Source organism: Podarcis bocagei, assembly GCF_964188305.1.
Source record: "Podarcis bocagei genome assembly, chromosome: 10".
NCBI classification, from domain to species: Eukaryota; Metazoa; Chordata; class Lepidosauria; order Squamata; family Lacertidae; genus Podarcis; species Podarcis bocagei.
In genome coordinates this window covers 38,631,568-38,655,824 of record NC_138135.1, presented here as the reverse complement: position 1 = coordinate 38,655,824, position 24,257 = coordinate 38,631,568, and the positions used below count along the sequence as shown (strand labels likewise).

General features: G+C 40.7%; 1 protein-coding gene across 2 annotated transcripts in view; it reads left to right on the top strand.

The window, feature by feature from the left end:
• CFAP54 (cilia and flagella associated protein 54) overlaps positions 1 to 24,257 on the top strand; it is a 116,199-nt gene that overhangs the window by 58,186 nt on the left and 33,756 nt on the right. The window contains exons 36-52 of one of the 2 annotated variants that reach the window (XM_081209623.1): positions 968 to 1,165; positions 2,948 to 3,117; positions 5,297 to 5,524; positions 7,608 to 7,831; positions 7,940 to 8,072; positions 9,186 to 9,273; positions 11,518 to 11,670; positions 12,126 to 12,323; positions 12,689 to 12,776; positions 15,212 to 15,418; positions 16,779 to 16,845; positions 18,317 to 18,499; positions 19,084 to 19,170; positions 19,726 to 19,848; positions 20,820 to 20,873; positions 22,708 to 22,924; positions 24,017 to 24,108. In XM_081209623.1, the coding sequence (XP_081065749.1) occupies positions 968 to 1,165; positions 2,948 to 3,117; positions 5,297 to 5,524; positions 7,608 to 7,831; positions 7,940 to 8,072; positions 9,186 to 9,273; positions 11,518 to 11,670; positions 12,126 to 12,323; positions 12,689 to 12,776; positions 15,212 to 15,418; positions 16,779 to 16,845; positions 18,317 to 18,499; positions 19,084 to 19,170; positions 19,726 to 19,848; positions 20,820 to 20,873; positions 22,708 to 22,924; positions 24,017 to 24,108 (2,510 nt within the window). The remainder of the gene's footprint in view (positions 1 to 967; positions 1,166 to 2,947; positions 3,118 to 5,296; positions 5,525 to 7,607; positions 7,832 to 7,939; positions 8,073 to 9,185; positions 9,274 to 11,517; positions 11,671 to 12,125; positions 12,324 to 12,688; positions 12,777 to 15,211; positions 15,419 to 16,778; positions 16,846 to 18,316; positions 18,500 to 19,083; positions 19,171 to 19,725; positions 19,849 to 20,819; positions 20,874 to 22,707; positions 22,925 to 24,016; positions 24,109 to 24,257) is intronic. The other variant, XM_081209624.1, reaches the window with a different exon arrangement.

Below are 24,257 nucleotides of genomic sequence, written 5' to 3'. Positions count from 1 at the left end.
CAACACTTCCATTTTTGTCCAGTTTAGGAGTAATGTGAAGACAGAAGCAAACAAAATAAAAGGGTGTCTCTCCATATTATTTTGCTAACTTTTGATTTGGTGATTCAGTGCATTTTGTTATCAAACTGGGTTGGTGGTGGAAAATGGAACCTAATGGACTGCAAGCATCAGTTTATCTGCTATTTGGAGACTGATTGATTTGGAGGCTTAGCAAGAGTCAGAATATTCCTTGTGGCTAACTTGACAAAATGGCTGATGAATTCTTCAGAACAGCCATAAAATACAGAATGAAAAACACTGCAATTGACTCCAGAGAATTGATCTAGTATTGATCTGTTTGTTTATTGCTTGTGTCTGTGTGCATAAGCACGTAGTTATGTAGTCAGTTATGATCATATGTTTAAAATAATTCAACCTCTTCAAAATCTTCCTCTGAAAGGAATAGGGTTTAGATCAGAACACAATTATTCATCCTGACAATTGATGGCTTTTAAACAAGCCTATCAATACCATTTTTAGTTTAAGTGAGCTTTCTCGGTTTCACTGTTTGCTGCTCCAGTCCTGCCTTTCTTTTATGATGGTTTCCAGGGCTGCCTGGTGTAATGGCAAAAGGAAAACACAATTCCAGTGTCTCCTGGTTGCATTTCATAGGCTCGAATAGCCTTTCCACATCTGTTGACATCCACTGCAGCAGATGCAGCCCTGTCTTCCTCTTGCATCACTTGTCAGGTGTAAGCTAGGGAATCAGAAGCCCAGTCATTCAGTGCAAGAACAGTGCATTCAGCCAGCAGTGCAGCTGTGAAATATGGTAGGACCTGTCACTGGTTTTTCAGATGGACTTCTAGTGTGGCCTTTTGATAAGCTAGGGGTACTTACACAATTCTGGAATCTCGAAAATACCAGCCCTGAATATTCTGCAGCCAACAGCTCATAGCAAGTCAAGACTTCCTTGCTCTTCTTTGCTCAGACACACTTGATTCCACCTCCCCTGTCTTCGATTCTGGTCCTTCCATGCCTGCTTCTGACCCCACTTTACAAAGTGCTTCTTCAGATGCTGTTTCCAGCTCAAGCCTACTTGACCACAGTAATTGTCTCACCCCTGAAACTGATGCCACAACGGATCCCACTGATCTTTCCCAGCTGTCATCTTCTGCCTCAGATTCAGGTGGGTTACTACATATTGGCCAAATGTCTAACAGATGTTGAGCGGTTCCGTGATCTGAGGCATAAGGATTTCCCAGCAAATACTTCACTAACCTACTACTTTTGCAGAAGTTCCATCCAAGGACTCACTATATTGTCAGGTGCTCCATTTCTGTGTCAGGTTCTAAGCTTAAGTCTCAGGCATCAGATGAGGATGAGATCAGGTGATTGCCAAGTCTTTGGATAGATGAGGATTCAAAAATAGAAGTTGTCAATGCATAAAAGAGCATATATAAGACACTGCGGAACAGGACAAGCTGAAGAGCATACAAGGATGTCAGCACATGTTATAAAAAAACATAGTAAATAAAGCCATCAACTTGCTTTCCTTGGTGATATGGTGGACAAGACTAAATAAAGAGCATCAATGGACCAGAATTCTATGTAGGAGAAAGGGGGAAATGGCAGTTTCTCCATAGTCATCTAGAGGGTTCTGCTAACTGTTCTGATACCCCTTCAGTTCCTTTCTCTTACCAGATGGCCTCATCAGAGGAACTGACACCTGGCCCTCAGTGCTGTCATTCTGAGCCCCACAACATTTAACACTCAGCTTGGAGGGGGGCGGATATGATCTCAGAAAGATACAGAGTCTGTCATGATCATGGGAGTGCCCACCAGAGAAGGCATGAGGCAGACCTTTTGCAGTTGAGGCCAGATGTCCAAGCTGAGGGCTGATGTCGCTTTCTGTAGCTGCTAGCTCCTTTTGGGGTAATGGTATTTCTAGTTGTGGGATCTTTCCTCCCAAGGAATGTCTGGTTTAGCCATCTATGTCTGGCAGCAGAGATGTCTTCTCAGATGAAGGGATGTGGTCTCTGGTGCCTGCAGGCCCACACAGCATGGACCGGGAAGTGAATCTGTCTCTTCACAGCCTTCCACTTGCCAGAGGCCTGAGCCCCCAATGAGTCCTGATCCAAGGTCATGATAGAGTCTACTCATTCCAAACTTGTGTGATTCATTGAATTATAGATGTGCTGATTAAAATCAAATCCTTTGTAGTGTTTATTTATATACATTCCAGAAGGTTCTCGAGCATGTTTCTTTCTTGTATATTTACAATAAAACTGCAACTGTTCCTTCAGTATTAACCAGTCAATATAACTATGGAGAAGAAAGATTACTTCTCACAGTGTGTAAATAGAGAGAGGTCTGTAGCTCAGTGGAAGAGCATCTGCTTTAGATGCAGAAGGTCTCAGGTTCAGTATTTGGTATCGCCAGGCAGGGCTGGGAGAGTGCTGGAGGGTTGCTGCCAGTCACTAAACAGCACTGACCTAGATGAACCAATGGCTTTGCAAGCCAGTTTCCACCATTTCCCAGGTTGCTCTCAACAGTAGGTACAGTTCTTATATAGGCCTCCTCTTTTGGGGTGACTGGTTTATGGGCTGTTGGTCTCCACAGACATGGGTCCAGAGCTTCCATGTCTTTCCTGTGGAGGAAGGAGGCTCCATGTTTCCCCATTTTTCATTAAGGTTGAGGCCCTGTAGCTGTTCTCCTTCCGTCCCATCAGGCATACAGTTAAGAGGACCACATTGTGCTTCTTTTAACACAGGTGGGGAACCTCCAGGCATTATCTAAACATGGTCTTCCCAGGAGTAGGGATTGGGGCCTACTTAAGGGTTAAGGTACTGGCAAAAGACCGTTGAGTCCCTGCAGCCCATCTTATTAACAGATCTGGAAACTATTATTACTCATTCTGATGTCTTTGAAAATGTGTCCTCAATTTAACTCAAATGTTGTTTGTTTTTAGATCCATTGTATTTTTCTGATCACAACATTAAGCCGGATGAAAAAGACACCCCGCGACCTCAGGGACTACCTCAGGGATATGTTACCGTAAAAGAACGTGAAAAAGCGCAATCTTATTCATCTTTGCTGGAGCATTTTGTTAAAATCTTTCTACATTTTAGAAGAGCGGCGGTAATGTCTTCTTGAATTAATGTGTTTATGTTATTGTATTAAAATGTCTCTACCAGTTTCAATAGGTGATACAAACATTTGTTTCTTGTACTTCTATTAACTTCCTCTTCTATTCCAGATCTCAGTAGGGTAGTCTAGCACAGTGTTTCCCAACCTTGGGCCTCCAGCTGTTTTTGGACTACAACTCCCATCATCCCTAGCTAGCAAGACCAGTGGTCAGGGATGATGGGAATTGTAGTTCAAAAACAGCTGGAGGCCGAAGGTTGGGAAACACTGGTCTAGCAGAAAGGGCTCAGATCGTCTAGGTCTTCCTAACCCTTTAAAGCAGGTGTCTGAGAAAGCTTGGCAGCAGCCCTTCTCTCATTCACTCACTTTTGTCACATCTTTGCTTCTTAACCCACTCCTTGTGTCAGTTAGGACAAGAATCCTCCAAGAGATGACTTAGAAGACTTTTTAGCTCTAATTTATATTTTACCTCTTTTCTTTTCCTAACAATTCATGGAGGAGAGTGTTCGTTACGCGACACATAAACCTTTGCACACATTTCCCCCCCCGTCTTATTGCTGAAACAGCGAGAGAGTCCCACTAGAACTTCAAAAACCATTTGATCCTTCTTCAAATACTTCGGCAAAAACAGCCATGAATACCCCAACCTCCTTTTCATATTCCAGCAGGGGAAACACAATTTTGACATACAATGAACATTTTTCCGTGATGTGCAAACAATAACTGTGGTCCTGGGTGGCAGTCCTGTCCAGAACTATGGCTAGTGGCCACCATCTTTAAGGGGGGGGGGTGCTTGTAGCATTGTACATATCCCACATATCTCTGGAAGAAGTCAGAAAGACAGCAAGAAGCCCCTTAGCAAGCACAGAGAACACTCCTAAGCATTTTCACGCTAGAGAAAGTGGAAGGCCAATAATGAGTTTCTGGGTAGCCTGTTGCCTAGATGCCAGCTTTCAGACCAGCAGGAGCTTTTTCCTAGCTGGAAGTACTACCTGGTGCATACTTTCTAAAATAGGAATCAGAAGAATTCCTTTTCTTGGTTCCTTTTATTGTATTTACGAAAACCTTTTAAAAGGCAACACCAGAATTACTTTGCAGTAGGTAGAACTTTGTTGCCTTTTGCTTTTATTAAGTGAATGCATCCATAAATAATATGGTAAATGCAATCTTATATTGGATTGTGCTGTGTTTTCTGAATGGCCCCCTCAGGGAGCATAGCACACAGTGCTATAAAGCCCAAACCTCTACTTAGAAGGGACTTGTCCAGCTTCCTAAGCACATGCTGTTCTACTGAGCACAGCCTAATACCATGTAGGCTCAGAACCTCATTTCTGTAATGATTATGTTGCACAAAGTGAAGCCGCATTCATAATGAATGTCACCACTTCACATGCATTAGATCAGCAGCATGGAAATATGTTAGAAATTATAGCTAGGGAATGTACAAGTGGAAAAACACCAGTAAAATATGAATAGGTTTTATGAATATATCTTGAAATGGCTGACAAAGATGTAGTTTTAATCACTGTCTGGCTGCTTGGCTATAGAAGGGTAACATGCACTCCTTTGCTCTCTCTATTTATTTCCTTTTATTTTCTGTCATTTCATTCCAGCAATAGCCAACCTCCCTCCTCTCAGTTATTTTCCTGTCTATGACTTGGATATTTTTGTGTTCTCAGCTGCCTGAGAATTCAGTGGGGTAGTCTGCATGCTATACAGTGGTACCTCAGGTTACATACACTTCAGGTTACATACGCTTCAGGTTACAGACTCCGCTAAGCCAGAAATAGTGCTTCAGGTTAAGAACTTTGCTTCAGGATGAGAACAGAAATCGTGCTCTGGCGGCGTGGCGGCAGCAGGAGGCCCCATTAGCTAAAATGGTGCTTCAGGTTAAGAACAGTTTCAGGTTAAGTACAGACCTCTGGAACGAATTAAGTACTTAACCCGAGGTACCACTGTAGAGGGAAGTTTGTATCCTTTTTTTCTATTGAAAAGTAAGAATGAAGAAGTAGTTACTGTATTTTTCTGTCTATAAGACATCCCAATGTATAGAGACCCCCCTCCATTTTTGAGGACTCAGTTTTAAGAAAATGGTTTGTGTTTTAATGCTGACATCACTGAGAAATCTCCATGCTCCACTCATCAGACTTGTATCTGACACTTTACCATCCAGGTACTAGCCTACCGTGGTGGCCACTGGACCTTGCTTCAGAACGTGTGCCGAGACCTTTGGACCTATACCCAGGAAGCGCAGTCAATTATTAGACATTCACAATCTTTTCATGCACCATTTCCTATTACCAAGGAGTTGTTTCATGACACCATTTGGCTGCCATATTTCATGGCATCAGATATGTTGCTTGATATGGTGGTTGATCTGCAGGCTACTGATTCTGTTAAGGTAAATATATTTTATTAAGGTTGTCTGCATACTGTATTCAGCTTTGTTTCTGATTTACAAGCAGCAAAAAAATGTATTTTTACTAAAGGAATTTCTTCTTTGTTCTTGTCTTATTTAAACCTTTCAGCTACTATCCAGTGTACAATTTATATTACAATATGGCTTCTAAAAACACAAACATTAAACAGGACTAGCTAATCTTTGGGGGGGGGGCACATTGATGGATAGCCACCCCTTTGAGGTCTGCATCCCAGTGGTTGATGTGGTCGGTTTATATGTGTGCATACACATATTGCACATACATACATAAAGACCACTCATGCTTGCTACATTTGCACATTCACACATTCACCATACATACAGTATACACATACATTGCACAAACTCACCAGACATGAAATCACTACTCGTAATACACTCGTGCATAAAGACACCTACACACACCCACACACCCACACACCATTTTCAGCACTCTCATTCCAGCGCTGAGGTGGGCGTGGCTGAAAATGCTGCAGAGGGCATTCTATTTATTCTAGAGGTAGAAATGCTGCCTTTTAAAGAGCAGGCTAAGGACTTTATTTCCAATCTTAGCACTGTGGCGCTTAGCACCAGGATTGCAGATAAAATATATTTCTGCCTCTTCTTTATCTCTAAAGAGCAGACAGATCACTCTCTAAAAAGCAAGGAAAATGCTTTATCTTCCAATCAGATTGGAAGATAGAGCTAAAGGGGTTGATGGGTCACTTCCTGTGGCTTGTACTTTGGGTTAGACTTGCTTGCTTTAATCATACGTTCAAATTGTGGTCATCACATGTTGTTGTTATTATTATTTATTATTTGTATACCACCCTTCATCCGCAGATGCCAGGGCAATTCACAAAACAAAAATACAAAATAAAAACAAGAACAAGCACATAATTCAAATCACACATTGGTATTTTTCAACTTCTGTTTTCTAAAATGATATAAAATTTCTGAGTGTTGTATTACGATGAATTGGAAACAATGTTGTTTGGGATATTAAGAAGGCTAGGTCTTACCTGAATAGTAGATTTATTAGGTGGGAGAGCAATAGCCCACTCCAAACCCAAAGACTTCATCGTCCACCGTAATAAATGGTGTGTGTACTTGTGTAAGTGTAAAACCTGAAAGATCATCTCACCCCTTATATAACAAATTGATTGTTGCTCTCTGCAGGTGAGGACCTTCTGCACACATCTTATCAGGAGGTCAGTTCTGCACAATGTAGAAATCAGGCCGTTAGTGTTGTGTCAACTACCCTTCAGAATTTCCTTGAATATCAGTTTGGTGGTGTCTGTGTTGTGTTTTTGGCATCTACTGAAGACTTCCTCCTTAAACAAGACTGTTGAGTTGAGGTCTTTCCCAGTCTACAGCTGCATTGGAATTGTTATTAAGATTCAGTTCAGTTTTAGCAAACAGCCATTACACGCATAAAAATAACAACAACAATGCTGCTACTAATAGTGGTTTACATTTCTACTCCCCAACCTTTTTATGGGATAAATCATTTCCCATACTTCCTTTAAATTTTGTTAAATGAATTTGTAGAGCCTTAGTAATAAAATTGGATATTCTAAAGGATATATACTTCTCTACATCAGACAACAGAATACAAGATTTTAAAAATGTTTTATCTCTTGTATTTTGCTGCCCAGAGTGCCTTTTGGAGGAGGGGTACTATAAACAAAACGAATAAACAAACAAATGGTGCAGCTGTGCAGCATTGGGGAAACAAGCACAGGAGTATTCAATGTTGTGCCCTCCAGATGTTGTTGGGCTATAAGTCCCATCCCTGACCGCTGGCCCCACTGGCTAGGGCTGATGGGAGTTGTAGCCCAAGAACATCTGGAGGATACCGCATTGACCACCTCTGATGTTCCATATCCAGAAAGGTTAGTTGAATAGATTTTTGAGGATAAGAGAAGCCTGGCTCATTTGCAGAACATTCATGAACCACAAAATAACCCAGCACCTGAAGTGTGTGGCCTGAATATCTGAAACTGGGACTTGATAAAAGCTATTTGGAATTCTTGCTTTACTACTCTCCGTTTTGAATTCATAGATTGTTGAAGCTGAAGGAGATTTCTGTGTTCCAAGTTGTGTAGGCGGCATAGCTCAAGATGAAGGCGGTTCTAACTTTTCATTTGAATATCCATTTGATGATATCTGTGTTGTTGATTTGCAAGGAGTACGTAATTTGGTTCTGCGAACTATTGAGCTTCTGTTTTTTTTGAAGAAGTGGGAATCACTAGTATACATAGCCATGCAGTTCAACACAATTACACAGTAAGTAACATATGTGCTCTTTTTGAAGGGAAAAATCTTGTGTGTGTTGTTTTTTAAGAAATAAAACGTTAGCAGTTTTTAATTTTGAAATCTATCTGATTTTTCTAGTGAGAGATATACAGAGCAATTGATTCCACTGGTGGTATATGCTCAGAGACAACTACAGGAAAGAGCACAAGTCCGTGACTCTACTAGCGCACACCCTAAATTCAAATATCTTGTTACTGATACTGGACGCAAGGTGAAATGTTTTAGATGTGCTTACTTTGAGTCCTACATGTGAATAACTTGGAGGCAGACAACATTTCCACACGCCCCTTCATTCTAAAGTTCCAGGAGGGAGTGGGGGTCTGCAACAATTTAAAATACAACATTAAAAAACAAAAAAACACCGTCACCAAAAATACGATGGGTCCCCAATATATACATCTCGGGTGTGGAAGACCAGGGCAAAGATATGTGACTTTATGGTGGAGGATAGGTAGGAAATAATTTTCTATACTGCCCTTCATCTGAGGACCACAGGGTTGTTTACAATATAAAAGGTAAAGGGACCCCTGACCATTAGGTCCTGTCGTGGACGACTCTGGGGTTGCGGCACTCATCTCGTTTTATTGGCTGAGGGAGCCGGCATACAGCTTCTGGGTCATGTGGCCAGCATGACTAAGCCACTTCTGGCAAACCAGAGCAGCGCATGGAAACATTGCTTACCTTCCCGCTGGACTGGTACCTATTTATCTACTTGCACTTCGTGCTTTCAAACTGCTAGGTTGGCAGGAGCTGGGATCGAGCAACAGGAGCTCACCCTGTCGCAGGGATTCTGCAGACCTGCTGATCAGCAAGCCCTAGGCGCTGTGGTTTAACACCAGTGCCACCTGCGTCCCTTAGTTTACAATATAAAAACACAAAAATGCATAACATAGCAAAAAACAAATCTCCTCCTCCCCAACACACACAGTTTAAAAGGTAATAGTTTATTTAGTTAGCCAAAGGCCTGGGTAATATTCTTACATTATTCTGTAGCAATAGTATCCAACCTGGTGACCTCTAGATGCTTTTGGACAGAAATTCCCATCAGCCTAAGCCATCACGGTCAATGTTGATGGGAGAGCGAACACCATTTCAAGGGCACCACAATGGGTACTAGTGCACAGACCCTCATTTTGAAGCATATCAGTTAAAGATGGTGAACATTAGTTTTGATTGTTTGCACATCTAAATTATTTCTCTGCAAGGAATTTTCAGAAATAAAGTTTTAGGTAACCAAATATTGACATAAAAATCTGAGTTTAGTCACATTATTTCGAAAACATTGCCAATAGATGTTACAGTGTGGAAAACATTTTTCTCTTAGGTGCGCTGTAGAGACTTTGTTGCGATAAAGCTGCATGCTGCTGCCAAATGTAATGAAACAACTGATGAGGATGGATTTGATAGTAAAGGTCAGAGCACATACTGATATATAAGTCCTTTTTATCTTCAGAAGGTTTTCTGTTCATGTCCTTTTGGAGTACTATGGCAATATTTTTATACTATGTCTGAATAGGCCATACCTCAGTCACATGCAGCCAGCCATTTCTGTGAGAAAGAGGATATTTACCATATTCTGTTCTGTTTTCCTGTGATACTGGATCTCGATTTTTTGATGGAGCTGCAGGGACCTTTCATTGAAGAGGCAGATGAGTCTACTTCCGTTCTTTTCCCTTCTGAATTAGAATTTGTGTATTTTGCTGCAGCTCTTGCTGATCCAATTTAAAAGGAGCCCTTCACCTCACCCTAGTTAACTTTTTGAGTGATATGGTTTTATTTTGCTGATGAGGAGGAAAACAAGTGGTGTAGAGGCACAAGTTGCTATTAATATGGTGGAGCTGGGATTGGTCTTGATAGATGCCAAGGGACCTAAACTGGGGATTCAGGCAAGAAGCCCTGGCTCCTCCCTTACTAAACCTCTGGGACAGCTGGTTTGCCAATGGGGTTACTAGCTGGATCTTTTTTGTACTGTAGTGCTAGGAAGGATACTTTTCCTTAGTCACTCATTCTGATCTGAGGACCAAAAGGGGCCTTGGTGGTGTTCTGTAAAGCAGTCCCACTTCCAAGTGGGATGGTGTTGTGGTCGGATCATGTGGCCTTCACATGCAGTGGGGGTTGGTGAAGCCCCATGTCATGGCCCCCGGCCGGCCAATCCAGTCGCCTGTGGGGTGTGGTTTACCCCTTTTAAACCGCAGCACGGTAAGGGGATCGCCCTCTTGTTCCGGCTTGAGTGGCGGTTAGGTATTGGTAAAACCTTGTTTGGGGGGGGAGGTGTGGCCATCGCCTGCCCCTCCATACTAAAGGGTATTCTGTTAAAGGAATCTGGTGGTCGTGGTTCCTGTCCGAAGCCCGGGTGGAGGCTAGGGCCATGGCACGACCTTCCGGTGACTCTAGGGGGAGCTTCCAGTTATGTGCATCAACAAGCTCCCCCTACTGGTGGTTAAGCCTTGTGAGACTTCCTGCAGGCAGGCAGGAGTCAGATATAGTCGGTTCAATTCCAATGTCTAAGCCAATATCGCTCACATTCTGTAACCAATAAAGTTGTGGCCTAAATTTTGCCCATTAACCAAACGTGTTATTATTCAACATAAAGGGGAGGCCTTGGGGTCTTGACACGCAAATGTTGATCCAGACTTAGGTCCTCAATCTGTACAACTCATCGCATTGAGTAACCACACAGTGCCCATTCACATTATTACTAAGCTAAACTATGGCAGTCACTTTGCTCCTTTCCTGGTCCTTCTGCTGCCATGCTACCCATGACTAAGCCATGGCTTGGCTTGGTGTTATGTCCAAACCCAGGCTTGTGGTTTTCCTCACTCCAGACAAACCATCAGCTGGAACCAAGGATTGTTCTAGGGTTAACTGCTTGAAATTTGTCTGAGAAAGACATACCATTAAATTGGGTTTAGCCATTAAGCTAAGACAAACCATGGCTGAGCCCTGTATGCGTAGCATCAGCAGGACTGGGAGAGGAGTGCTGCAGCTATGATCATTTATTTCAGAATCTCATTCACACCAAGCCATGGTTGGGCATAGCGCTATATGCAAACTGTGTCACAAACTCCTTGTCCCTATTTTATGCTTGATCTACAAATTTTAGCCTTCAATCATGTCAGCATGACACCTTTGGTCTTTGGCCTGCCTGTACTCGAATAAGACTCTTCAGCTGTGGCCTGTCTTGGAGTTGGGCCAAGGCCTGACATACCTCTCTTCGGATTCGAGGAAATATCCGTATTTTTCGCTCTATAAGACGCACCAGACCACAAGACGCATCTAGTTTTTGGAGGAGGAAAACAAGAAAAAAAATATTCTGAATCTCAGAAGCCATAACAGCAAGAGGGATCGCTGTGCAGTGAAAGCAGCAATCCCTCTTGCTGTTCTGGCTTCTGGGATAGCTGCGCAGCCTGCATTCGCTCCATAAGACTCACATACATTTCCCCTTACATTTTAGGAGGGAAAAAGTGAGTCTTATAGAGCAAAAAATACGGTAAGTTGTACCCTTTCACCAGTGTTAAAGCAAATTGTGTTTGTTGTCTGTTTTAGACCGATGTTGTCAAATGTGAAACAAAATCATTGAAGCATTTAAAACCTTTGCTGTATAAGAAAGGAAAGATGCATATTTAGGTTTTAATGTATTTATTGCTTCAATTAAGATGCGGATCAAGGAAGAGCACTGGTTTCTGTTCCTCTGGATGTGTCAGATGCACTGCAGTGTTTCAGTGAAAGCCTGGAAAAAGCAAAATACCACAGTAGATCTATTAAATATAGCAGGAAATTGCTTGCATTATTTCTTGCTCACACACAAGGTGAGTAATTGCTATAACATCTGTTGGTTAACAACAAGATTGTGTGTACAATTGATCTACTTTAAGAAGTCAAATACTGGAAAGCTTAGTGTGAAAAAGTAGGTAATTATTAATGCAGATGCTTTTTATATTCATACAAGAAGTTATGAGTTTGGTGATATAACCACTACATGGTTATCTTAGTTGAGGACCATTGTTCTCTTACATCTGCACCAGCCTTAAATGTGAATATCTTTGGCAAATTAATTTTAATTCTGTGTTTGTAGAATTTATACAGATTCAGTATTTGCAGCCAATCTTTGTGTTGGCTAGGAAGTGTAAATAAGCATCCCCCCCCCCCCCGGAATTACAGAGCATTACCTTTGAAATTAATCTTTTTCTACAATTAATTGCCACCAGAATCAAAATCTTTTGGATAGAGTATATTCAGTATATTAATCACTTTTCTAATCTAGAGTGTGGAAGAGTAGACACAAGATGGAAGGCATCTTCACATGGAAAAGTGGAATTTATGATGGGGGCTGAGTTCACATATCAGCCAGAACCACCTGATTTTTCTAATGAAAATTTTACTAGCATTAGTTTGGTTCAAGGCAACTCCATTCCCCGGTCAAAACTGTCAGTAGTCATCTCTTCATATGAGCAAACTCTTGGTAAGATTATAATTTGTTTTGCCTCCCTTACAAATATATATGTACAGAAATATGCTTACAAGTATGTGCCCACAAATTTTGGTGGCATATTGTCCACCCCATGAAAGTTTCTTCTGTACCGATATGGTTTTTTCTACTGTAGAAAAGATCTTTGGCTGAGATCCTGAGTTAGCTCCCCATCCCCTGATTTATTGTTAAATGGCTTCGGGATTTTTATGGGGATTCATAAGTGAAATAAATGAATAATATTATTTAGGATAATGATTTATTTCCTAATTCATATAAGTTGATTTACATAAATATATTAAGTGTGTATTAATATTTCTATTTTTATTTTTTAAAATTCTTCAACCAATGAAAAACAGAGGCTCTTCAAAAAAATAATCAGCAAGACCTCATGGTGCAGGCTTTCAGTGAACTCGGAAATATTCACTTTTATACAGGAAACAAAAGGTATCTATAGTGCAACAGATATAAAATGAAACTGTCCTTAAATTTTCAGTTTTAATGCATAATTAGCTAAAACATAGCTAAAGGCTGCTAACTGAAGTCTAGGGGCCTGCAGATACTATTGTTTTGATTGAGACGAGGTTGTATGTTTAAGCGTGTGCCAGTGTTACTGACATATGCTTTGCTTGCGTTTGCATCATAAATGTTGTGGGAATCCCTTGTTAAGAGTGGTGAAGGGCTTTACAGCTGTTCTTTCCACCTTGGAGCAGGTACTTCAATCCTGCAACTGCACATGTGGTTGCTTGAGTCAAGTGGGTATTTCAGAGGAAAACAAGAAAAACATTTTACATAATAAGTCAGCTAGTGATCGGTTTTTATTTTTATGTGATTTTAATTGCTATAAACAGCTTTGATATTTTTAAATGAAATTGTGATAAACAGGGTGGTTGTTTTTTACAATAACTAAATAAAATGTGATTGTATGAACTGAAAAAAACTAAACACAAAAGTTAGCTTTGAAGGAAAGTGTGCCTACTTTAATTTAGGTCTTAATGTTCATTTGGTTTTAGTTTTAACATTTCCCCATTTCCAGTGGAAGGTCAGCAGAGTGGCCAGAAGGCAGGGAGCAACCTTTGGGGAGGCAGGATTGCCAGCATGCAGCCAGTTCTGCTCCTGCCTCTGGTTGAAGTGCAGCCAGTCATTATCGCTCTGGCTCATCTTTCAGTTACTGCTCTCTGAATTTCTTCTAAACCTTTCCTCTTCTGTCGTAGGGAATTAGTAATAGTCCTCCTTCCCCATGGGCACATTCCCCTCTGGTTCCCTTCACTCGCTAGCTGTTTTTTAATCTCCCACCCTCTGCCAGGCAGCTACTTGGGCAGCACCCAGTACCTTCACCAGGCATTATCGCCAGGATGCTTTGGATTCGGCATTTGGCAGGTGGTCCTGCCGCAGGTCCTTCCTCCACAACCTCTTGCACCAGCACTCACACCTTAGGAAGGTTAGCATCCCACTCTGCTGATCTTTCACTGGAAATTTTTTTTTTGGGGGGGGGATACAGTTGCACCTGCTTGAAGTGTACTTTTCCAATTCCTAATGAAAGGTCACCCTGCCCTAGTTGGGTTGGCTGCAGGATTCTTGTTATTAGCACAAGTCACATTGACATTGGGAGGTGGTATGTTTTCTTTCTGCCCTTACACTCCCGGCTGTCAAGCTTGGCGAGTCCATGACCTGAATGCCTGTTGGAAGTCCTGACTCCCAAAAAGCTGCTGCCTGCCTGTGGATCACTAGGTGGAGCCATCAACCCACGCTGCTGACCTTTCACTAGGAAATGGAAAACTACACATCAGGCAGCTGGGACTATACTTTTAAAAGTGCAAGTGGTTTGCATGCATGTCAGTGGGGTGCGAGGCTTCTGTATGCAGTTGAGTGCTGGATTTGGCCTGGGAAAATGTCTCTGTGTGTGCAGTTTAAGTAGATTAATATTTGCTGCAACCTGAGAGGTGTGGAGGGCATCTGTCTTACAGTATTTACTGTATACAACATTGCAGGCCTCCTATAAAGCATCCTTGCTCAGCACAGTCCCCTTCCTTGCAACAGGATTTGACAATGGCCTACACTGCAAGATTGTTCTATACTACTTCCAGAGCCCAAGTGTCGGGATTAATCAATGGACAATATCTTTATCCCATTCTGAGCCTGACCTGAAATATTCAGTGTAAGCAACACTGCAGGGCAATCAGATCTCTTCCAGCTATAGCCCCTTCCAGCCTTCATAATGGGCATGATGAATTGCATTTGCTTTGGAATTTGCGTAGGTTTCCTTAGTTCCTACCTGGGAAGCAACTGCTTTTCAGCATCCCTGTGTAGATTGTCCCACTGTTTCTGAAAAAGAGAGGGGAATCATGTATTCATGTGCCAATTTTACTATTTCTGGGAGGCAATGACACCTCTGATTGATGTGGGGCATTTATGTGCCTGGGTTTCCTGGCCATGTCACTTAAAAAACACAGACATCATAGAGTTGGAAGGGACCTTGAGGGCCATCTAGTTAAATCTCCTGCATTGCACAATCTCAACATGTGGTACCCATCCAATTTCAAACTATACCAGACTCTGCTTAGCTTTGCAAACATACCAGCAGTTTTATTGCTGCACCACTAGGTGGATAGTGTGTGTGTGTGTGTGTGTGTGTGTGTGTGTGTGTGTGTGTCCCTCCTTAGAGTTCTTTTTTTTGTTAAGTTGCAGACCAAGGTATAAGAAGAGTGACTGGAAAAAAATATGCCTCTTGTGTTTGATTTTCCAGTTTTTGCAGTTTGCACTGCATTTCATTAACCTGTTACATCTGCGCTTGAGGGTGTGATGCCAAATAAAATATTTTCATTATCTTGCATTTTAATAAATGTCAGTGAAACATTGGATATTTTTAAATGTTTTTTCAGAGCTGCTTTCAAATGCTGGTGTCAAGGCCTTGATGGAGTCCTGAAAATAGTTGATGCACTTAATCACTGGCACGAGTTAGATGGCTTGTCAGAGAATGCCACTGGCAACTTGGCAAATAGCTCTCAAGGTTACTGTGAGAAATTTGTTTCTCGGGGTGGAATCTGGGGTTGCTTACAAGGAGCAATCTTAGCAGCTAAAATAGCTCAGTGAGTATATAATGAAACCTTCTCATCCACTGATCTTAGAATAATTCATGCGTATATAATAAAGGATAGAATACTTCTTATTGTTAATGAAGTTCTTTTTTAAAAAGTGCCTATCAGAAATACAGTGGTGCCCCACAAGACGAAATTAATCCGTTCCGCGAGTCTCTTCGTCTTGCGAAGCACGGCTATTAGCGGCTTAGCAGCTATTAACGGCTTAGCGGCTTAGCGGCTATTAACGGCTTAGCGACTTAGCGGCTTTAAGAAAAAGGAAACAAACTTGCAAGAACTCGCAAGACGTTTCGTCTTGGGAAGCAAGCCCATAGGGAAATTCGTCTTGCGGAATGACTCAAAAAACGGAAAACTCTTTCGTCTTGCGCGTTTTTCGTCTTGCGAGGCATTTGTCTTGCGAGGTACCACTGTACTGATAAATAAATCATTCTGACATGCTGTCTAAGTTTGTATTCATACTGCATCTTTATCCAAGTTACCTTGTAGAGGCAATCTTCATTTTGTGTAGGGGTTCCATTCCAGACCCCCACACATGTTGGTGAAACCTGCATAAGCCCGCTTTGCCCAGCTCCGCCCCACCCCTCCCCTTTTCATAATGTTTTTATGACATTTGGGGGCTGCTTCCAGGTTTGACGCCATGCTTGTGTGCATGATCACGTGTCATTTGCATGTGCCTAAAGCAGGAGTTGCCTGTAATTTCATGTCGGTTTTTTATTATCATTTGAATTTAATATGTATTTCCAGAAAAATATAAAATATTTAATATAAAATAACAAGTTGAAACATATAGCCACACAAATTATACTCCCGTGTACCACCCTGAAAGTAAGGGTGGGATAAAAATACCAGAACATTTACCTAGAGGGCAGGAAGGGAGGGAGGAGGTATATGCTCTGCACACACTCCAGGAGAGCATCAGCAGAAGTGCTGGATTGGCTTTGGCAATATGCTCAAATAAGCCTGACCTCCCCATCACCTCACCCCCTTTCCCTCTCCCTTCAAGTAAGTGGCAGTGACTCTACTGCCAGGAAGCCCAGATATGCTGCAGCACCCTTTCTCAGTGATCCCTCTTTACCCCAGTTCTTCTACCCTTAACATGAATCTGAGGCATAACTACAAGTCTATTATGAGTCAAATGTTCCCCTTAAATATATGTGTGATGCATTCAGAGATCTTACTTATCATACACAAAGCATATAAGTAGAAAAATGTACTTGCTGATCATTATATCATTGTCTGATACAATACGTAAACATGAAGGGTTTTGTTTTCAGGTAGAAATAAGTTCAAAATTTTGGTTACATTAAAGCAGCCACAGTGTTCTCCCCCCCCCTTTTCCTTCTGCACATAGGTACATATTGTTGTATGATGTGAAATTAAGAACCAAAGCTTGCATTTTATCCGCCATTCTCTTCAAGGTAAACAATATGTTTTAATTTGTATCTTGTCTAATAACTGATAAAAGTTGTTTTTGATATTTTCACTCTCAATAAGTAGATAATGGTTCTGGCAATAATGACTGTGATAGTGTGTGAAAGCCTCTCAGTAGCTTGGTTTGCAGAACAATCTCTTTAGTGGGTTAATCCACCAAAAATAGGGTTCTGAAACATCTGGTAGTGAAGGAAAGAAAGCTGCTGGTAATCTAGGAAGCAAGGAAGGGCCTGAAATCTAGAAAGCTCATAGGCAGATTTCTGACTTGCTTGGATGATCAACAACTTAAAATAAACCAAGTCTACTGAGATCCATGAAGGAGAGCAGCTGAGCTAGGAATTCCAACTGTGGGGATTGAAGGATGCTCCAAAAGGGCTTTGGCAATATGAAACTGACTGCTGCTTCTGCCTGCCTTTGTTTCTAAGAAGAAAGGAAATTTGGGAAGCCTGCTCCCACCCACAAAATATGCAAACTATCCCTTTTGCAGAAGCTAGAGGCCATATATTGTGTCTGCTGTTGTTCTGTTTCAGTACGATGAGGCTGTGTCTTTAGCTGCCATAACCCAAAATAAGCTATGAAAAGGCATGACAGAAGTGGAAACCCCAGCCAGACTGTTTGATTCAAGGTGGTAGTTGTAGCCAAGCAAGGACCACCAAGTAGGCCTCAGTCCATTTTCAGGTGGCTTTCAACACTGTAGCTAGCCTAGTATCTCCTGACTCACCTACCCTACCCTGCTGTAGCCTTTGGATTGGGCTGACACCGGCATCAGCATCAGTTCCATGAAAGTGTTGTTGCTTGCATAGGCATGTTGGGGAGCAGGAGTGGGCTGTAGCATGTAATGTTGGAAGGAGGGAAAGAAAGGAAAGAGTATCTGGTTTGGTAAATTCTGCTTAAAATGGGAAGGATGAGCCACGATAACCCCAGAGCCAACGTATGCACTAAGCTTAAGGAAAGATGAATGATAGAACTGCCTGCTACAAGGAAATCACTGCAGGGAATAATCTAACAATTTGTAATTTCCATCTTTCAGTTGGAAATTATTTCAGCCACTGCCAATTGATTATGTCTAACTCTTCCACTCATTTTGCAAGTGGCTCCACACCTATGACCAGTGGACCACAGTATCCCTGAGCCCTCTCAAATGACTCCTGGAGGCAGAACATTCAAGAAGTCTTGTTCTAGTCAACAGGCCACTTAAGACTTATGTCTGGTTTCAGATCTAGATAGTAAGAGTAAATTAAAACTTTAATTAATAAGCAAGAGAGATTCCTATATGTGGCCATGCAGTATTTGTGCAATGTAATGATCCCACTTATTCTAGGCTCAATAAAACAAATATTTATTCTATATTAACATCTAATTTTTTAATATGAAGCACTATACGTTAATTAATGTGGTTTTAATGGGTATAAACCTTTGTACAGCTTTGGAAGATTTTAATAACTGTATAATTTTCAGTCCCTCTTTAGAGTTTCACTACCACATCCTAAAGCAGATTGTGACTTTGCACAATATGAAACAGATATATTAATTCCTGGCATTGATCTATTCACGGATTACTACAGAGCTGATGTCGCAACAGTTGTTGGAAGCCTGACTTACGTTATATATGAATTGCATTGTAACAAGCAGAATCTAATAGTAAGTTCTCATAAAGTATATATAAGACATTTGTAATTCATTTAAATGTTGAAATGGGTTATAAATGTGGTCTGTAGTTTCACTTTTATACTACTCAAGGAGCATGAAGCCAGTGTATAAGGTTATGAAGCTTGTTTAGTTGAATACCTAATCCTATGAATGTTTACTTGGAAGTACAGTATGATTGCATCTCACATGAGGGTTCTGTTCCAGAGGCAGCACACTTCTGCAAAATCACACATAGACAAAAGCTATTGACTGGCCCGGGGTGGGGGCAGGGAACCCTCATATGCAGGACCTCCCAGGATGTACTTTCTGCTGGCTCCACTGTCCCCATTTCATTAATGATGTTTTTGAATTTTTAAATCAGATTTTAACATTGCTATTTATGTTTTTGGACTGTACATAATTTTGTATGGAAGAGAAGGTAAAAAAAGTGACAATCAGATCTATAAATTAATAACTATGAATCTGCTAAGCTACAATGTATGGATTGAAAGCTCTTACAAAAGCCTTTGGCTATATACAATTAAGTTTTATGAACTATGAATAAATATTAATAGAATTCTCTGGTGTCTTTGCAGATTTTGCCACTATTCACATTGTATCAATACTTGGTTTCTGAAATTTGTCGCAATGCAGCTAAAAGTATTGAAGGAAGAATTCTCAAGGTAATGTAACAATATAACAGTTAAGCAACACATTCAGTTTTTCAAAGATTGCTTAATGTGAATTGGTTACTAAATTATTATCTACTGCTGAATTTATTTCATTGGAGAATAATAATTTATAACTATGTAATTGGAGGAAATGAGCTGTTTTTTGGTGAAATGAAACAACTTTTTATCCTCAAACAGGAAAAAACCCCAAATGGCCTTTTCCTTTTTTATGCTACCTGAGTGGTGTGACTTCTTCCCATACGTCTCCAGTAACATAGGAATCCCAAGATCACATGGAAGGGACAGCTTGATGCAGTTAAGGAGCTAGCATCATCTCCTTCTGAGAGCTGGAGACATGCAACTTTGAAAAAGAACTGCATCATCAATAACAAATTTAAGACCCAAACCCTGCAATTCACAAAATGAATTGCACTACTGGCTCTGTAAACCCACTGGAAGCTATAGCATTTCCCTCACAAAAGCTGATTTGGTTGTGAATAAATCTTTGTATGTAGAGTTGTCACTATTGTGGACATATAGTGCAATACTAACCTTTTCTTTAAAAAGATCAAAGTACTTACAGATTTAGGATTTTACTCTGATGCCTTCAATGAACTATGCATTCTCAACCGTGGAGAGAAAGTCCCCTGGAAGCTACCTGCAATCTATAAGCTTGTTCCAAGACTCCCGGTAAATTTTTAAAAACTTGATAACATAGCCTAATATGTCAGGAAATACATTCTCCCTTACTCTTAAGGTTCACTGTGAGTTCTTTGCAGGGTCTTTTAGAAAGGACTTGCCAGGATTCCCTTTCTAGGGGAGGGCTTGGTCTCGCTTGCTTTTGATTCTTCCAGCTTTTAAAAATAGTTTCACACCCTGGATGAAAGGGTTATTTAACCTTAACCAGGGATCTGCCATAGTGACAATCAGTTGGAGAGCTAACACAAAAGAAATAATGATGTGATTGCTAAGCATAGTTGTGAATAGGCGTGTGTCAGTCTGTACTTTTTCTATGGTTTATTACTGTACATCATGTAATGAGTAAAGCTTGGCATAACTTAATATGAAATAGATCCCTATTATGATCTTTCTTGACCCTGATACTAGTCTTATCGCAAACATGTCCTGAAAGGCATGGGGGAGACATCCTGAACTCCTAATACTTTCTTGTAAAGATCAGCACTTGTAATCTAGTTACCAGTAAACCTCCTGTTAAAGAATGGTTGCCACACAGACAAATAGTAAGACAAATCAGTTTAGTCATTGCTCACTAGGATTATAGTCCTTTAACTTTTAATTAAGCAGAATAAACAAAATGGAAAATAGGAAACCCTAGGAAGAGACAATAGAACAATAGATTTATTGGAATTACAGCAATTGCTCATCTCAACCCCCCCCCCCTTATCCATTAGAATGCATTGACTAGAATTAGTACAGAACCCCTAGATTTTCAGTAGTTAGTTAGCTCTCCAATTTACATCGTGGGATGCTGGAACCAATGGGATGGGCAATGTCCTCGTCACGTCCCTGCTCTCCCCTTTTTGTTAGATGTCTAGCTTGTACTTAAAGAAAGTATTTTCTGCTTTTCCTTCTGCTTTTCCTTTGCGGTGTTTTTTGTGTTCCCTTTGATCCCTCTGTTGCCTTCATATTTATATATATAGGTCTCTGCAAGTTTTGATTCATCACAACCACTCCTGACAAATACAAATCTACAGGTAAGAAGTTGGTTGTGTATCTGATTCATTCACCGGACTGAGACTCAACTTGAATTGGTGCACATTCAGTTTTTTCCTTTGTTCCTTCAGCATATTATATGGAAAGGAAAATATGTTCTAACACAAGATGTAGTGATTGCCACCAACTTGGATGGTGTATTTATTTATTCAATTTCTGTGCCACTCTTTGTCCCAGTCAGGACGAAGCACCATTACAAAACACTTCAAAATATTATGAAGACAATAAATCTAAAGCACAACTGTTATAAATATTGAAGTCTAACACTCAAAAATATTGGGTCCCTGGGGAATGAATAAGTTTAACTGAAGTCTAAAGGCCAGCAATAAAGGGGGACTAGGCAAATTCATGGAGCACAAGGTAGTATAGCTTCTAGTCGTGATGGCTATATTGCCTCTAGTATCAATTGACATACAATGGTGCCTCGCAAGACGAAAATAATTCGTTCCGTGAGTCTTTTCGTCTTGCAATGTTTTTCGTCTTGCGAAGCACGGTCTGTCGCAACTGCGCCTCTTCAAGCGGCTTAAAAAAAGGCGCAAGATGTTTTCGTCTTGCGAAGCAAGCCCATAGGGAAATTCGTCTAGCGAAGCAACGCAAAACCGAAAAACCCTTTCGTCTAGCGAGTTTTTTGTCTTGCGAGGCATTCGTCTTGCGGGGCACCACTGTACTTCTAAATAACAGTTGCTGGAGATCATGATTGGGAGAGTGGTGCTGTGCTTGTGGGTTTCCCAAAGACATAGTGAACAAAGAACACTGTCTTAGATAGACCTGATCCTGCAGATCTTTTATGCTCTAAATCTGCAATCCTAGCTCCTCCACTTACTTGGGAGTAAGCCCCATTGAATTCAGTGGGACTTAACCTTTGAGTAGACATGGTTAGGATTGCAGCCTAAGCTATTGAAGACAACTTATTTAGCCCAGGGAGTTGGATATATCCTGGCCAAGCTGTCTGGGAGTGAACCCTCCTTGGAATGGCATCACCACTCTCACATACCTGTGCACCTTGAATCTTTCCAGTGCTAAATGAGAGGGCACCCTAGAATCATATACAATGTAGCAGAATGGCACAGTCAGGCTGGATTTGAAATCTGAGAAGGGGTGCTGCCTTCTTTCTGGGCATCTTTACACTCAGGCTACCTGCCAGTTTACTGCCACCTTGGTTGGTTAAGAGGATACTTCAGAGACTTCTGTATTGCTACACAAAACGCTAGAGAGTACTGTCACTTTGTGTAGGTCATGAGTGCAACTTTTCATGCTGCTATCACTATGAGGTTCTACATTTGACTCAGTGGGTTCCATGCATCACAGAGGCTTCTGGGTTTGCATCTTTCCCCTTGTACATCACAATGTTGCACCACATGTTGCAAGTTTCCACTGACAACTTCTGAATTGGAAGGCATACCACACCAAATTACAGTTAGAGGATTGATTATAAGATTGTTGCAGCTTAAGAATCCTCAGTATAATTCAAGAGGGAGATACCAAGTTTAGAATTTGTCAAGTAACTGGCTAAATGTCACTTTAATATTGTGGACGTTCAGTTTGTCACTAGTGCGTAGTTATGTCCCCATAGGTGAGTTACATATTTAACAACGTTGCTATCTGTATAGTACATTATAGCACTACTCGCACTTCAACACCTGGGAGTCACGATAATGTAGTTTGGTTCAGTAGTAGTTGCAGTTTTGATTTGATTTTTTGTATGACTTTGTTAGGTTTAATTTTTGCTTCTGAGTAAGGTTGCCATGAAATTAAGTTTTAGAAAAAATGAAGCATGTCCGTATATTTTTATGAAATTTCCTTTTTATTTCAAAGGCATTAGAAGATGTATTTAACAGGCCTGTACATTCAGCCTGGGCTGAAGAATGTGAACCAAGAATCATGGATAACTTAATGTTAGTCAAAATGCATCTTATTATTTGCCTCTCTACAACATTAAACTGTGTTCCTGAAAAAGTGACAAGAACAGTGTATTGTATGGACAGTGAAATCTTAAGAAAGGCAGGCAGAAACACTGATGCTTTCCAGAAAGGTACTGGCAAACAACAACGCGTGCGCTCTCTCTCTCTCTGAATTTTATTTTCACTCATTTAAGGTTTATAAAGCTTATAATGTCTGTGTAATGATTTTATTACCTTGCTTAGTATAATATTTCTTCTTACTAGAAAATACTTTGTTTAAAAAGTGCATGTACTGCTAAAGTCTATAAAAGGACCTAAATGTGCTTATCTTTGGCTGGTCATAATTTTTACCATTTTAAAGTTTTTATAATTAAAGTTTCAACTTTATTTGAATTCTTCTACATGTTATCTCCTGTAATGCTGGCAGAATGTACGGGCCCATACCTATAGGAATTATGGGCCCATACCTATAGGAATTAAGAAAAAACACCTCTAAGAGTGGTCTACTGCCTTCCCATCCAACACAACCCAGAACAAAGAGGAAAAGCAGTTTCCCTCCAGTTCTTCTGTCTTCTGCATCAGAATCCATCAGAAGTGTTCAGCTCCACTTAAAATAACCTGGGCCAGCTTATCAAGTGTTGTGATTTCTGATTCTTCCATGAAGAAGAGTGAACTGTGTGACTCTGTTCATCCTAAAAATGAATAACATTTAGATGACATCTCCTGCCTCTGCTAGGAAGAACAATGACTAAATTCAGAAAAAATATAGGCTTGGATCCATTTACCTCAGGGTCATAAATCTCCAGAGGTTATATTAACAAGTTCTTTGCAATACCAAAGGGAGTAGTCTCCCACCTTCCAGGGAATTGGACAAAACGTATTTTAATGCTTCAGAACAAGTATCAGACACTCAACAGAGTGATATCCATTTGATAGTATTTCTGCTTCACAAATAAATGTGGGATGTGGGTGGGGAACTCATTTTAGATTTGAAACGCCTAAAATAATCCATCGGATTTCAGTCCTCTTCTCCCTATTTTTTTGAAAGTCACCAACAGTCAACCAGCAAATTACATGGCACTAATAATAGCCCATACATTCTAGAGTTGCACAGGAGATAACACAAAAAGAACAATTCACAGGTGAGCACCCGGCTGCTTTCTGTGCTACTTTGTTTTGTTTAATTGCTTCAAATTTGACAGTGTATTTTATTCTTTGCAAAGGTTTTGTGCCTGGACCCGAAAAGCGAGACAGAAGTTTTATGATTTTGGAACTTGAAAAAAACAAAGATATCTTAAATATGGCTGTGCTGAAGGTAACAGTGTTGTTTTAAATGTGAACATATATATCCATAATTGCACTGCTCAGGAGCAAATTTACACATACTTTGGCCAGTGCTCCAGTTGCTCAGTTGGTGGGCATGGCAGAAGATTTCTGTGCATGTTATGTGGACTGGTATTGGGT